General features: G+C 43.6%; 2 protein-coding genes across 2 annotated transcripts in view; one reads left to right on the top strand and one right to left on the bottom strand.

Annotated features, from left to right (window-relative positions):
* Positions 1-485, bottom strand: part of snx2 (sorting nexin 2) — a 40,476-nt gene extending 39,991 nt beyond the window's left edge. Inside the window, exon 1 of the mRNA XM_079568172.1 lies at positions 309-485. Within this exon, the coding sequence (XP_079424298.1) occupies positions 309-374 (66 nt within the window). The 5' untranslated portion in view covers positions 375-485. The remainder of the gene's footprint in view (positions 1-308) is intronic.
* Positions 486-2,974: 2,489 nt separating this feature from the next.
* On the top strand, positions 2,975-13,868 carry rnf214 (ring finger protein 214). The gene is made up of 6 exons (XM_079568020.1): positions 2,975-3,202; positions 5,223-5,428; positions 6,124-6,257; positions 7,985-8,213; positions 9,465-9,671; positions 13,066-13,868. Exons 1-6 carry the CDS (start codon positions 3,115-3,117, stop codon positions 13,819-13,821), a joined length of 1,620 nt encoding a protein of 539 aa, XP_079424146.1. The 5' UTR covers positions 2,975-3,114; the 3' UTR covers positions 13,822-13,868.
* The last annotated feature ends 661 nt before the right edge of the window (positions 13,869-14,529 follow it).

Here is a 14,529-nt window from a genome sequence, read left to right as displayed (position 1 = left end):
CACCTGACACACCTCACGTCCTCCTGTAGCGATGCAAAAACAACTACTTCTACTTCAGAACGTGGATCGACAAGTAAACACGGCATATTTCTATCGATTCTACCTAAAAGGAGGGCTAAAAATGGGCGAAACCCGGACTAAACCAGGACTGCATTAGGACTAACAGCGGACTTTGGCAGTTCAAGGACAGGGCCACATTTCTCCCGTGTTTCACCCCAGACAAACCCCCGCTGTTTACGGAGCATCACGCCCAGCCCAGCGGCTCCATCCTCGGCCTGCTGCTGAGCCCCCCTCTCCCCGGGCCTCACCTGCGGCTCCGGGAACAGCTCATCCCCGTCATCGAGCTCCTGGAAGCCGCTGTGGTCCTGCGCCATGGCCCGATGTGTGCGGAGGTGCAGCGGGAGAGACAGCGGACAGACCTGGGCGACTGTGGCCGAGGAGCAGCGGCGGGCAGGCGGCTGTGAGGAGGAGGCTGCTCCGGTCCCGGTGTCATGTGACCGGGGGAGGAGAGAGGGGGGGAGCGCGGACAGAGGTGTCACTCCGCACCGCTCTGCAGGATCGTTATTACGTGATTATGGGCTAATACCACGGTTATGCACTCAAACAACTGCCAAGACTGGTTTAACCCCTTAACTCCCACCTGAACCGAGCACAGTTTGGCTTTACCCCAGTCCAAAAGCTTCTGGAAAAAAGCTGTGAAAATAGCAACACAACTGAGACGAAAACAATGATGGAAATGTGACAAAAAAGTGAGAAAACATTGACAAAAAAATGACGAAAAATTGATGAAAAAGTGGCACAAATGTCACAAACAATGACCAAAATTGGATACAAAATGACAAAAAAATTGCTAAAAAAAAATTGATATAAAAATGCTAAAAATGTGACAAAAAATGACAACAAATTACAAAAAAATACAAAAAAATGAAAAAAAATGTGATAAAAATTGACGAAAAAATGACAAAAAAGTGACAAAAATGAGTTGAATACCCAACAAAAAAATGACGAAAAATTGATGAAAAAGTGGCAAAAATGTCACAAAAATGTCACAAAAAATGACAAAAATGTGATAAAAAATGACAAAAAAAATATTTTTAAAAATGGACAAAAAAAAATGTGACAAAAAAATGCACAAAAATGACCCAAAAAAATGACAAAAAAAAAAATGACAAAAAAAATGTGATAAAAATTGACGAAAAAATGACAAAAAAGCTACAAAAATGATGATGATCAAAAAATGATGATGATAAAAAAAAATGATGGAAAAAAAATCTGATGACGTGAGGAAAAAGATCCTCTCGGTTCAGGCGGGAGTTAAGAGGTTAAAAAGTGAATCAAATGGTCCTATTTTCTTTGACTCAAATTTGATTGAAAATGGATTTAGAAGGATTTGTTTGTCGACCAAAATCAGACTAAACTAAAAAGAGCTGTTGTGACTAAAAGATGTTGTCCACAGACTAATGGTGTGTTACGCAACTGGTAACTGGTAAATAGGTCGTGTTCATGTTGTAGATTTCTGTTTCAGGCAGAGCAGGTGCCAATACAACTCAATGGGAGAGACTTTTTGAAAGAAACATCCCAAAAGGAAATATCAAGATGTTTTCCCTGATCATTATTTGACAGTGATTGGTTTCACAAATCTGTCACATTATTCTTATGCTGACTGTCCTTTCTACTGACCAACATCACGCACATGTTTCTGAATATTGTCTCTGTCTCCACTTTTGGACGCCTTTATGAAGAAATAATTTGACCATAGTTCATAAGACTCTGAACGTTGGGATAGTTTTTTGTTTCATGTGAATTGGACCAGGGATTACCGAGAAATTAGCAACAAACTAAGACTAGAAATCTACATTTTGACAATTACCATAGTTACCGCCATAGAATTTTCAGGTGCTCCATCATAGGCTCTTTAGAAAGTTGTAACACCACGTGAACGCCACCTATTTCCCACCTCCCACTTGGAAAAATGCCTTGGAGCCACTTGAATTGGAAATTACAATTTGTGAGCTCGGAGAACTCCAGACTGCTACAAGTTCGGACACAAAGACAATAATGGCGCCCCCCAGTGGAGGAGCAGTGAATGATAAAACGATAACAAAACCACTGCATCACTGACATGAACGTTACTTTTTGTCAGCGCTCTCCACATATCGTTCATTTAAGCTAACTGTTAGCATCGTATGAGCTAACTGCTAGCATTAGCCGTTTGGTTACATACTTGGTTTGGTAAATTCACCTGGACAGTCTGAGGTTTTAAGTCATAATTTTCAAGTGGGAAAAATACCAGTTACCAGTTGCCTGGAACACACGAAACAAAAACGTCATCATGTTGACAAAATGACCACTGCCATGAAATTCTGCAATTCATGGAAAAAAAAGGGGGAAGAAAGAAGCTGCTGAAAAGATTTTTTTTTACACACTGTTTCCCAACCTAGTGGTATGTGAAGGCTTAGCAGGGGGTACTTTGAAGATAAAACTTCATTCTATATTTAATTATGTTTTTCCCCCCAATAAATAAGAGTATTAGTCATTTACTTTGTAACTAATAAGCAATAATAATATTGGCACCATCCTGGGCAGGGGGGGAATTGGAGTGTGAATGACAGGCCCAGGGAGACCTCTGTTTTAACACATGGGTGTAACTGGATTTGTTTTTTGTCATCTAATGTTTACATGACAAAAACAGCGTGTCAACTTGTTATAGGTCGAACATGTTACACCCATTCAAGGATATAACATTTTGTATTTAGAGTAAAATGTTGAAATTAATGCCTTGATCTTAAATGGTAATGGTGGAGAGTCTCCCAATGACAATCTCCCGCCTGAACCAGAGAAACACCGAACTTTTCATGTTGTTAAAAAATATCCTAATAATAAAGACTGAGTGAAACGCCTCCATAGACGATCTTCGGAGCTGTCCAGGGCAAACCGGAAGTACGGGGCCTTTTCAGCGACGGACCGCGTTTACTTCCGCCTTCTGCACGTTCACCAAAACAAACCGCAAACTTCAGCTTCACATCGATCCTTTAAAGCGAAATATGCTCGAATGTCTTCAGGTGAACTCGTTTCTTGCTCGGTTGAAGTGAAGTTAGTGTTTTTCATTATTTAATGGAGGTGATGGCGGACGTGCTGAGCTCCGCAGACCCCGGGGCGGAGCGGACACTGTGGCCGCGTTTGGAGGCGCTGTCAGCGGAAGGTAACGGCCAGGCTCCTCGGGGACAGTGGGGCTTTAGCCAACACGGGGGAATGAAGTGAACTAATGTGTCATTTAGTTTTCACTCACAATATCACTTAAGCTATAAACATACACAAGAACAAGAACGTGAAAACTAACACTAGTTTCATTTTGTATGAAGTTGCAAAAAAACAAACAAAAAAACAACAAATTCTTATATAAAAAAAAAAAATTATGCCAAAAATATATATAATATATATTTTTATTTTCATACTCTCCATCTGTAGATTATTACGTTTTGTCTAAAAAAAGAAAATAAATAAAATAATCATTTTATGTAATATTTAATTTTAATGGAATCGGCCACCATTTTTCCATACTGAGATACGTTCTTACCTGAGCTTAGACGAGTTGATGCGTAACTCTCTGGTCTTTGTGCGTGCGCTCAGTCAGGCAAAAACACTGAACATGTTGTTAGCATTTAGCCTCTCCTCCTCTCCTCTATGGGGCCAAACGGGGGTGAAGTTAGAAGCGACTAAGCTCTTCCACGTTTCCCCTATTTGAATACGGTTACGTGAGTAGCTACACGGTCCAAGTATAACTACACAAAATTAAACATGTCAATTTTTTAAGCGGGTAAAAAAGGGGAACTATATTGTAAGGCGTAATAACACCTTAGGAGCACTTCAGCGTTCGTGCAATAAAGTGAAGATATCACTAATCTAAATGCTAACAACATCTTTGGTCTTATTGCGTGACTGAGCGCACGCGCAAAGACCAGACAGGTACACATCAACTCATCTAAGCTCAGGTAAGAACATATCTCAGTGTGGAAAATCCATGGCCTGTGCCTTTAATTTGCTTCTGTAGTTTGTTATTCATTGTTTCTTATGCCAGTGGGTTATTATACGGCCATTGTGTATAACCCTCGTGTCGCCTTCGCGGGTCTTTTTGACCCGCTGGTATGCTCCGGGCATTTGGATGCAAGGTGACACAAGGGGGCGCCCTTCCAACCTTCTCAGTGTAAATGTGAGTTGACTTTCTTCAGAGTGAGACTTTCGGTCAGACACCATGAGTGACAGTAACATGACACTAAATACAGTGAGCTCTTTGTTTGCAGTAAAAAGGCTGAGGCCTCATTGCTCTTCAGTCACAGACGGGAAAGTGAAGAAGAAAGTCATGGAGCTTCTGCTTTAGACAGATCTTCAGACTTCTGCTGCATGTTGGGGTCGTATTACATCATATCAAATGTTGTAATCTGTAAAGCACTTTGTGATACCTTTCGGTATAAAAAGCGCTTTATAAATAAAGTTTAGTTTTGATTGATTTGATCATATTCTGAAACTCAAATCTGTAGTAAAAACATAATATATGGAAAATATTTTTTAACCCTCGTGTGGCCTTCGCGGGTCTTTTTGACCCGCTGTCATGTTGACCCGCTGTCATGTTCCGGGCATATGGATGCAGGGTGACACAAGGGGGCGCTCTTCCAACCTTCTCAGTGTAAATGTGAATTGACTTTCTTCAGAGTTAGACTTTAGGTCAGACACCATGAGTGACAGTAACATGACACTAAATACAGTGAGCTCTTTGTTTCCAGTAAAAAGGCTGAGGCCTCATTGTTCTTCAGTCACAGACTGAGAAGTGAAGAAGGAAGTCATGGAGCTTCTGCTTTAGACAGAACTTCAGACTTCTGCTGCATGTAGGGGTCATATTATATCATATCAAATGTTGTAATCTGTAAAGCACCTGTCTCATCTTTAACAAGGTGAAATATCTTTAAGGAATGTAGATCCAGTGTGATCAGCCTGTGCCTCCATGCTAGTTAGCATTAGCTAGACTTGGCAAACTGGTCTAGCACTGTTGTTCGTGAAAGAAATATTTGGTCAAATCAATTCAAAATAAAAGAGAGACTGAAAGGATGACTTTAACATGAGCCCCTTGTTTAAAGCCTTCTCTGTTGTTAAATAAAGGTTTTCTACATGTGTCCTTTGACCTGTTCCCGGCTGTTGGTGGTTAACGCTCCCCTCTGTCGGTGCAGACGCTCAGCCCGGCGGCCGCTGCACAGTGGACCTGAACACGGACGCCGACTGGGAGGAGCAGCTCCGGTCCGTGCTGGAGTCTGGCTCCAAACTGAGCCAGGACTTTAACGCCCTGAAACTGCAGCAGCAACAGGACGAGCTGGACTTCAACAAGAGCCGCGGCGCCGTGCAGAAGAGGAAAGACCAGGCCGTCAAGCAGCATCAGGTCTGGAGCTCCGCAAAGGCACAAGGGCTTTCTTTAAAGCAGAACTAAGTAACTCATGCCCCTAGAGGCCATAAGCGCCACTGCAGGTGTCGTAGCATGTTGTGTTTTTTTACTCACTAATTGTCCGTGAGAGTAAATACTACACTGACAGAAAAGACAAAGGCACAGAGGGATATTGTTCATCCAATTACACAATGGAGATATTTTTTTTTCACTCGGGCTTGGCAGTAAATACTTTTTAAGTGGTGCTAGCCCGCAGTTAGCTTTGCCCGTTAGCCTGTTAGCTTCTTCTTCGTGATTCCATTAGTGTGTATTGGAGACGTCTAACCGGTAGCAGCGAAGTTGCAATTGTGGTTCTATGGCCAGAGACAACGGGGGAGATAAAGGAAAAAAACAGTCATCCCATTAACACTTGTATTGGCCCCAGAGGGTAAAAAAGTTACTTAGTTCTGCTTTAATGCTCGGATGTGTTAAAATACGTGAAGTCTCGTATCACGTTTGGTTCTGGAGGTATCATTCAGAAACACCTGGCTGGAGGAGTAACCTATTGTACGTGTTTTTAGTGGGTTGAATATAATTACCAGTAAGTTCTAACTAGAGGATATTTAGTTTTGGGCTGTTTTCGATCATTGCATTTTTGAAACCAACGAAGACTTAAAGCCGTTCTGATCTGGCGGTTTGTTTCCGTCTTTAAGGCTCTCCTGGAGAAACTGGAGTCGGTGCGAGTGAAGCTACAGCTCAACAACTCCAAAGCCACACGCAAGAACTTCCTGTCCAAGATCCAGGAAATGACGTCGGAGAAGAGCCTCGCCCAGGAGGAGAGGGACAGGTGAGGGGGCGGGACTTACTTGTAAATATTTTTGCATGAAATTAAACTTTTTTCATCTGCATAATGTCTCAGCTGCCATCTTGTTCTATGTTTAAAATAAAATAAACTAGCGAGAATGAATGCGGGCGGCAAATAGAAGGTCAGGTTTATAATGTCTATCTTTGTAGAAGCTTATATTAGTTTTGGTAATGGCAAAAAGATATGTCTTAACAGCCATATTTACTGTAGTTATACATGTTGAACAACACTGTCTTCACAGTCAATATGCAAATGATATTTTTTCTCAGATTTTCTAAACTCAAATGAGTCAGAATAATTTTAAAGTCTGTTAGAGGATCATTTGAATGTGATTGGAAAAAACCTCCCAGTGACAACAGTATTTTTTTTTTTCAAAAAAGAAATACAATCAACAACTTGAAATGTACTGTTCAGAATTATTATGCACAACAGCGTTTCAATACAAGGAGGCCATATTTACTGAAATCAAAAGCAATTTCAACTAAAAACAACTTAACAAGTCAAGTTACATTTTAGCGCAGGACCCCTTGTGTGACAGCAGCTTCAACATTTTGAAATCCATTAAACTTGTGAGTTTTTGGAGAGTTTCTGTTTGGATTTGTTTGCAGGATGTCAGAATAGCCTCCCAGAGCTGCTGTTTGGATGAAAACTGCCTCCCACCCTCATAGATGTTTATCTTGAAGCTCCAAAGGTTCTCAACAGGGTTGAGGTCAGGGGAGCAGGGGGTCCACATCATGAGTTTCTCTCCTTTTATGCCCATAGCAGCCAATGATACAGAGGTTTTCTTTACAGCAGGACATGGTGCGTTGTCATGATGAAGATGATCTTGTTCGGGAAAACACGGCTCTTCTTTTTGTGGCATAGAAGACAGTGGTCAGTCAGAAACTCCACATATTTTTCAGAGGTCATTTTCACACCTTCAGGGATCCTAAAAGGGCCTAAAGGGCCCGACCAGCTCTCTCCCCATGATTCTGGCCCAAAACATGACTCCGCCCCCTCCTTACTGACGTCACAGCCTTGTTGGGACATTGTGGCCATTCACCAACCATCCACTACTCCATCCATCTGACCATCCAGGGTCACACGGCCTCATCAGTGAACAAGACTGTTTGAAAATGAGTCCTCATGTATTTCTGAGCCACTGCAGCCGTTTCTGTTCATCAGCTTCAATTAACCATTTAGGGGAGGCCCGGATAGAAGGTTTATGCACAACTGCAGCCTCTGGAGGGTCCTACACCTTGATGTTCGGGAGACTCCAGAGGCACCAGCAGCTTCAAATGCCTGTATGCTGCTTTGTAGCATCTGTTCTCTTAATCTGATGTGTTTGTCTGGCAGAAACCGTCCTTATCGTGCCTTTATCTGCACAAACCCGAGTGTGTCTGAATCAGCCACAAATCTCTTAACAGTAGGATGATTACACTTAATCTTTCATGAAATATCGAAGGTTTTCATACCTAGTCTGAGGCATTCAACTATTTCATGCTTTTCCTCAGCAGAGAGATCCTTTTTCTTTCTCATATTGCTTGAAAATGTTGATCTGCTTAATAATGTGGAACATCCTTTTTCAGTAGTTTTTCCCTTAACTGGGCTTAACCTGAAAACTAATCAGCCCAGGTCTCTGAGATTAATGTCAGTGATTCAAAGAGCCCCGAGACACGATACCATCCATGAGTTTCATGGAAAACCTTTTTTTTTTGGCCTGTGTGCAGACTGGGTGAGGATCTGGCGGAGGCCGAGGCGCGTCTGTCCGCTCTGCAGCTGGAGCAGGAGGCGGAGCGTCGTCAGTGGGAGCAGGACCTCAGCGACCTGCGGCGGCAAACGGAGCGCGCTCAGAAAGAAGACAACAGCACCGAGGCTAAAGCTCAGAGGGACACCAGGGCGGCGCTAGAGAAGCACCGCGACACAGCCGACGAGATGGTGACCGTCTGGATCAACCAGGTAACAGGCTACTACTGCAAATACTTTTACCGCAAATACTTCTACCGCTGATAGACCCATATCCTGTGACGTCTGCACACTAAAGTAGGTGTATGCGCACACTAGGACAGACCTCATTTTAGACGAGTTGATTAGTCGTGTGTTAATCTCTCTCTCTCTGCCTATTTTTAACATTAATGTCAAGGCGGAACCCCTGCTCTGTGTTTCAGTGGTAACAGTGTTACACCATCACTCAACTAGCCGCTAGTTGATGTTGCCGGTTAGTGCTCAACATATAGTCGTACCTACGTAATTATTTACGCACATATTCAGCTGATCTGAGCGAGCTGTGGATTCTCTCTCCACTGTCACCGCGGCCCGTCGCAGTCACGTGGAATCAACTACGATCTATCTCCGGGACCGAAAACGTGTTTACTGCAGACCCTAGAGTTAAAATGAAGATGATCCTAACAGTAAAGAGGAGTTCTGATGGAGGAGAGAGGAGGCGTTAAGAGGAGCAGCTGACAAAGAGAAACTATCGTCAGGAACCTGCTTCTTTTGAGCAGGGAAACTCTGTCGCCAACTCACTATTAACACATTTTCCCCCTCTCTTGCAACAATGACCTACATGTCTCATTTTATTCATGATACATGGATAACTCACATGTTTAAAGTGCTGCACGGTTTGAGAAAAGCCTGTTGAAGTGCCGTAATGCACAGTGCGTGTGGACACGGCACACGGACATGTTGGTCTTTAGATTTATCTTGTAACCGAGTGCTGCAGGTCCTTCAAGACTCTGCAGACTCCATCTAACGGTAACTCCAGTATTTAAGAAGTACGTTTCCATAATTAACATTGGCCTGCGTAATTATAGACCTAGATGCTCACCTGTACTTAACGCTACTCTAAGCGACCCCGTTGTGCCGGACCGGCATGGTTGCATTCCCACATTACATCACTAGATGCGCCACTGTCGCAAAAGGCGAGGCAACTTTGTACCACATAAGGAGACGGGCACTGGACCTCCCACCCCCCCCCCCCACACCCCTCAACCTCACCTGCCCCGCTCTATGTAAACACAAACATGTGTAGAGATCGCAAATGTTTAAAAAGTAAAGTAGTTATGAGTAAAACAAAATGTCAGTATTTGTGAAGGTAAAAGGAGTGTGGCCATGATTTCAGACAAAATCCCAAGTGGACAAATCGTCATAAATAAAGGTTGTACTGGGAGAGTTTGGTCTGTTTTTGACTCTGGCGTTAACACTGTGCAGGTGGGCGTGTACCTGGACGGGCTGAGGGTGGAGCTGCCTCACAGACACCGACAGGAGAAGCCGCTGTGGGATCGGAGGGAGGCGGCCGTGATGAGGAGCCAGGCGGAGCTGCAAACCAGGATCAGCGAGCTCCTGCAGCAGCTGGACCGGCACGAGCTGGAGAACCTGCCCCCAATCAGCCTGCCTGCCCTGCCACAGGTGCCCATGGTGAGTCTGGATTAGGGTAGTCCCTAACCCCTCATTCACTACATAGGCCCGACTATATAGTCACTGATTCTGTTGGCGATTCGGACACAAGCCACTACTTTCTCCGCGCTGCGTGACGTCAGGTGCGCTGCGGCTGCAGATATGTTTTTTATTTTTTTATCTGAATTTATTTATTGTTACAAACGTTTATTTTATGAAACAGAACGACTGTTTTGGCACTTTTACAGACGTTTTATTTGACATTTAAATTAAAATTAAAACTATCATCACAAAAGAAAAAAAAAAAGTCACCCCAGCGTGAGCTCAGAGACGCCGAAAGTAGGTCACAGGCCGGTGTCCGAAGCGCCAGCAAATTGAGTCACTACATCTGCTAAAAGTTCGCGAAACTCCGGGAATAAAGTATTTCTGCGATAAAGACCAACCAGACTCATGAGACAGTGGAATATTTATGGATAAATACAAGTCAGATACGCTTTATTTAACATGGATTTTACATGAATGGCTTGGATTATTCGAGGGGAAGCTGTCGGTCATTTAACAGCTCAAGCTAAAGGTAAGCGACTAGCGTTAGCATCTTTTCACCGTACCGGTTATATTTTGGCCGTTTATTCATGACAAACACAAACACACGACTGAAGCAGCTGATTTCATTCAGTCGTGTTGTTTAGTTCAAAGACCTGTCGCTGTCAGGCTCTTCTCCGACTCTCGCAATGCATTGTGGTCTATATTGACCCGTTTAGTGACCATCAATGCTCACTACTTTTCAAGATGCATTGTGGGAAATTTCGAGTGGACTACTTTTTTCTTTCTGGACATTCGGACACAGCCTGAGTGTTAGTCCATTCTCTATAATCGGCCTAAACCTGCTGCTCCTGTCGTAGTGATGTTCTTCTGTCTGACTCTTTCACAGTAAAAATCTCCCAGCTGTTGGAACGTTGACAGATTAGATTTTGTAAAAGACGACAGGAAGCGTTTTGCTGCTATTAGCGGAACACTGACACCGATGCCAGAGCAGGTTCCTGTACTTTCGCTTTGCCGTGGACTTGCTTTACTTGTTGTTAAAAGGCGAGTTTAGATGGAGCGTTTGTGATTGGTCATAAAACAGACCCGAGAGAATCATTTTGAGCCGTGGGACTGACCTGCACATGGAGACGCGATGTTGATTTTATTCAAATCCTTGAGAGTCCAAAAATAGTCCCAGGAGGTTTGAAAAGTGGCTAAAACTGTGTCAAAGTTAACGATGGTTGGATTAGCGTTCCCTCTGGGCCTGCACACCAGTTTGTTTACTTCCTGCACATTAGTGAGTTTTTTATTTATTTATTTAATAGGGACAGTGCATATTAATGAACGTCTGTTGTGTAAATATGCCAGATTACAGCAAACATGCTCATTTCCATCTGCAGTCCCTTGGCAGGTGACACAGAAACAATTAAAACTTACATTTACATTCAATAACAGGAAGGCATAAAAAAAGTAAGAGGCTGGATTTAAAATGGTTGCACAGTTGGTTGTCTTTCATCCACTGTTTAAAGGGATATTTCAGGATTTCTGACATAGGGCCTCATTTCCTAGTTATCCAGAGTGTTGCTGATTTCTGGAGATATTTTTTTTGTAATTCATGCAGTTCTTATATTTGAAGAGTTTCGTGGCGCTAGGCTAATGCAAGGCTAGCGCATTTCTATGGTATCAGCTAGCCTGCATTAAAAACAGTGCACTGCAAAAAGTATTTAACTAGATCAGAATAAACATCTCAATTTGAGCATAATAATCCACATTTTAGTTGTTTTGACTAGTTAAGAAGTTGTTGGGCATTTGTCCTAGATTATTTCACTTGTTCTGAGATGTTTCTGACTCGTTTCGATACATTTCGTCCTTATTTCATAAGGATTTTCATTTTCTTTGCCAGTGGGGTAAGAAAATTGGTCTTATCTCATTGGCAATTTTCCTTTCTTATTTCAAGCGAGATTTACCTTAGAACTGGTCTGAAATGTCCTCAAACAAGCAAAGCAAACTTGGTCCGATCAGGAAAAGTGTCTAAATGAGTGAAAACTGACAAAAACAGGATACATTTCCTCAGTTCAAGTTATTTAAGCCAATGCTTGATATTTACTTTTTGCAGTGTGTGACCCGCTCCACAGAGCACCTGAGGCAAATCACTTATAACACATCATTATAACACCAGACTAACCATGTAAATGTCTGTGCCCATAGAATAATTTTTGGAATATAACTGACCTGCATCACATGAATGTGATCTAGCAGATCACTCCGCCGCCGTGTAGCTTATACAACCACGAAGCTGAGGCTGCTCAAATATAAGGTCTTTTAAATGCAAAATGGTTCAAATTATTTGACATTTCTATGGTTAGTCTGGTGTTATAAGTGATTTGCCTCAGGTGCTCTGTGGAGCGGGTCACACTGTTTTTAATGCAGGCTAGCTGATACCATAGAAATGTGCTAGCCTTGCACTAGCCTAGCGACAAGAAACTCTTCAAACATAAGAACTGCATGAATTACAAAAAAAATATCTCCAGGTACCAACACTCTGGATAACTAGGAAATGAGGCCCTATGTCAGAAATTATTTATTATTATGGACAGAGGAATCCTTGTTGAATTAGTGCTTGCTTTTCCCGCATGTTTTTGCAACATTTGTTTTGTTGGGTTTTTGTTGCTTTTTTGTTGTGTTTATGTAGTTTTTTTGACACTTTTTTCTGTCATATTTGTGGCGGTTTTGGCGCTCTTTTGTTGTGTTTTTGTTTCCAGCCTACAGGCCAGTGCAGACCTCGTAGTTTCAGAAAATCTATGTCGTGTCTGTGTGAGTAAAACACAACCTACAGGTGGACGGCAGGTATAGATACAGACGGCATCTCGTCATAGAAGGGGGCGTGGCTTCGCAGGGGGGGAAAATAGAATCTTTAGAGAAACACAATTTTTCTCTCTTTTTAGCCATTTTCTGGTGGAATATGAACTTATTTATCCCACATGAATAAAGTCCAATGTAAATCGGGCCCATTTGGATATTTTGTCACAGCAGATTGTTCAGTAGAAGTGAAAAAACGGCAGTTGTAGCAAGCGCTAGCTAACCGTTAGCATTAGCCCGATGCTAACATGTAGCATCAAGTTAGCATTCTCTGTTATTCATGTATTTATGGGCTGTTGAACCACTTTGCTCCTCCCCATGTCTTTGTATCATTATTTAGTAGAAACTATATTTATAATTCAGCGTTTGTTAAAGTAGTTTTTGTATAATTAGAGAAAGTTTAGATCATTTTCAAAATTGTTTCCCCCCTTAACTGTTTTCAAAAATGACCATATATGGGCAATTCCAGAGATGCCGTCTGTATCTATAACTGTATCAAACGCTTTGCCCTCTTGTCTCCTGTTTTTTTTAGGCCGAGCTGTACTTCCACCGGATCATGCAGATGGCGCCCCGCCTGCCAGCCCCGCCCCACGTCCCGCCCCCCGCCATGTTCAACCCCAGACAGCCCCCCCTCCTGCACGCGCCCCCGAGACACGGCCACCTCCCCATGGTGCACGCCCCGTTTCTGCAGCAACACTACCACCCCCCCCACCTGCCGCTCGTCCTGCCCCCTCCCCACCTCCACATGCCCCCGCTGCCCATCCACGGCCTGCCCCACCGAATGCACGCCCCTGACAATGATGACGTTAAAACAGCTACTACCATTGGTGCGCCCCCTGCTGTTGCACCCCCTGCTGTTGCGCCCGCTGCTGTTGCGCCCCCTGCTGTTGCGCCCGCTGCTGTTGCCCCCCCTGCTGTTGCGCCCCCTGTCGGTGCAGCGGGGAAACTGGACAAAGTGCTGGAGAAGCTGGGGGTTCACTTCCCGCGCTGCTCCAGGGCACAGCTGACGTGGTTCCTGCAGCAGGTGAAGAGCGAGAGGGGGACTTTGGCCGGACTCTCCATGGAGGAGGTGGTGGAGCAGATCAGGCTGAAGGCGGAGACCCCCGCTCCGACCGCCGGCCCCGCCCCCCCCGCCGCGCCCCGTAAGCCCTGCCTCGTCTGCCAGAAGCCCGTGGACGCCGTGGCCCGGTTCGAGCTGAAGTGCAGCCACACGGTGCACACGGAGTGCATCCAGGTGTGGCTGCAGTCGAGCAAGAGCAACAGCTGCCCCTTCTGCCCCAGCAAGTAGAGCCGCCACAGCCGCCGCGGGGCAGAGAGAGACGCTGCAGGCGGAAACATGGAGAGTGAAAAAAACCACAAACAAACTCTACCTTTACGGTGTTTATTTGATGATGTTTTGTTTGACGTCTTCACAAATACTGACATGTTATCTTTAGTGGAGACTGTTCAATATCTTGATAGATACCGACGGCATCTCGTCATAGAAGGGGGCGTGGCTTCGCTGAGGGAGAAAATAGAATCTTTAGAGAAACACAATTTTTCACTCTTTTAAGCCATTTTCTGGTGGAATATCAACTTATTTATCCCATAAATAACGTCAGGTGTAAATCGGGCCCTTATGGATATTTTATTGTTCAGTAGAAGTGAAAAAACTGCAGTTGTAGCTAGCGCTAGCTAACCGTTAGCATTAGCCCGATGCTAACATGTAGCATCAAGTTAGCATTCTCTGTTTTTTATGTATTTATGGGCTGTTGAACCACTTTGCTCCTCTCCATGTCTTTGTTTCTTTCTTTAGTAGAAACTATATTTATAATTCAGCGTTTGTTAAAGTCGTTTTTTGAGAAAGTTTAGATTTTTCTCCAAATTGTTTTCCCCCTTAACCGTTTTCAAACATGACCATATATGGGCGATTCCAGAGATGCCGTCTGTATCTATATTACGATATTATTGCGAAATTTTCTCAAAACCATTTCAACACACATGTTCCATTCTAATT

This window comes from Gobius niger, assembly GCF_951799975.1.
Source record: "Gobius niger genome assembly, chromosome: 1".
NCBI classification, from domain to species: Eukaryota; Metazoa; Chordata; class Actinopteri; order Gobiiformes; family Gobiidae; genus Gobius; species Gobius niger.
Note: the sequence above shows the minus strand (reverse complement) of the source record. Positions and strands in the feature narration are given on the sequence as shown.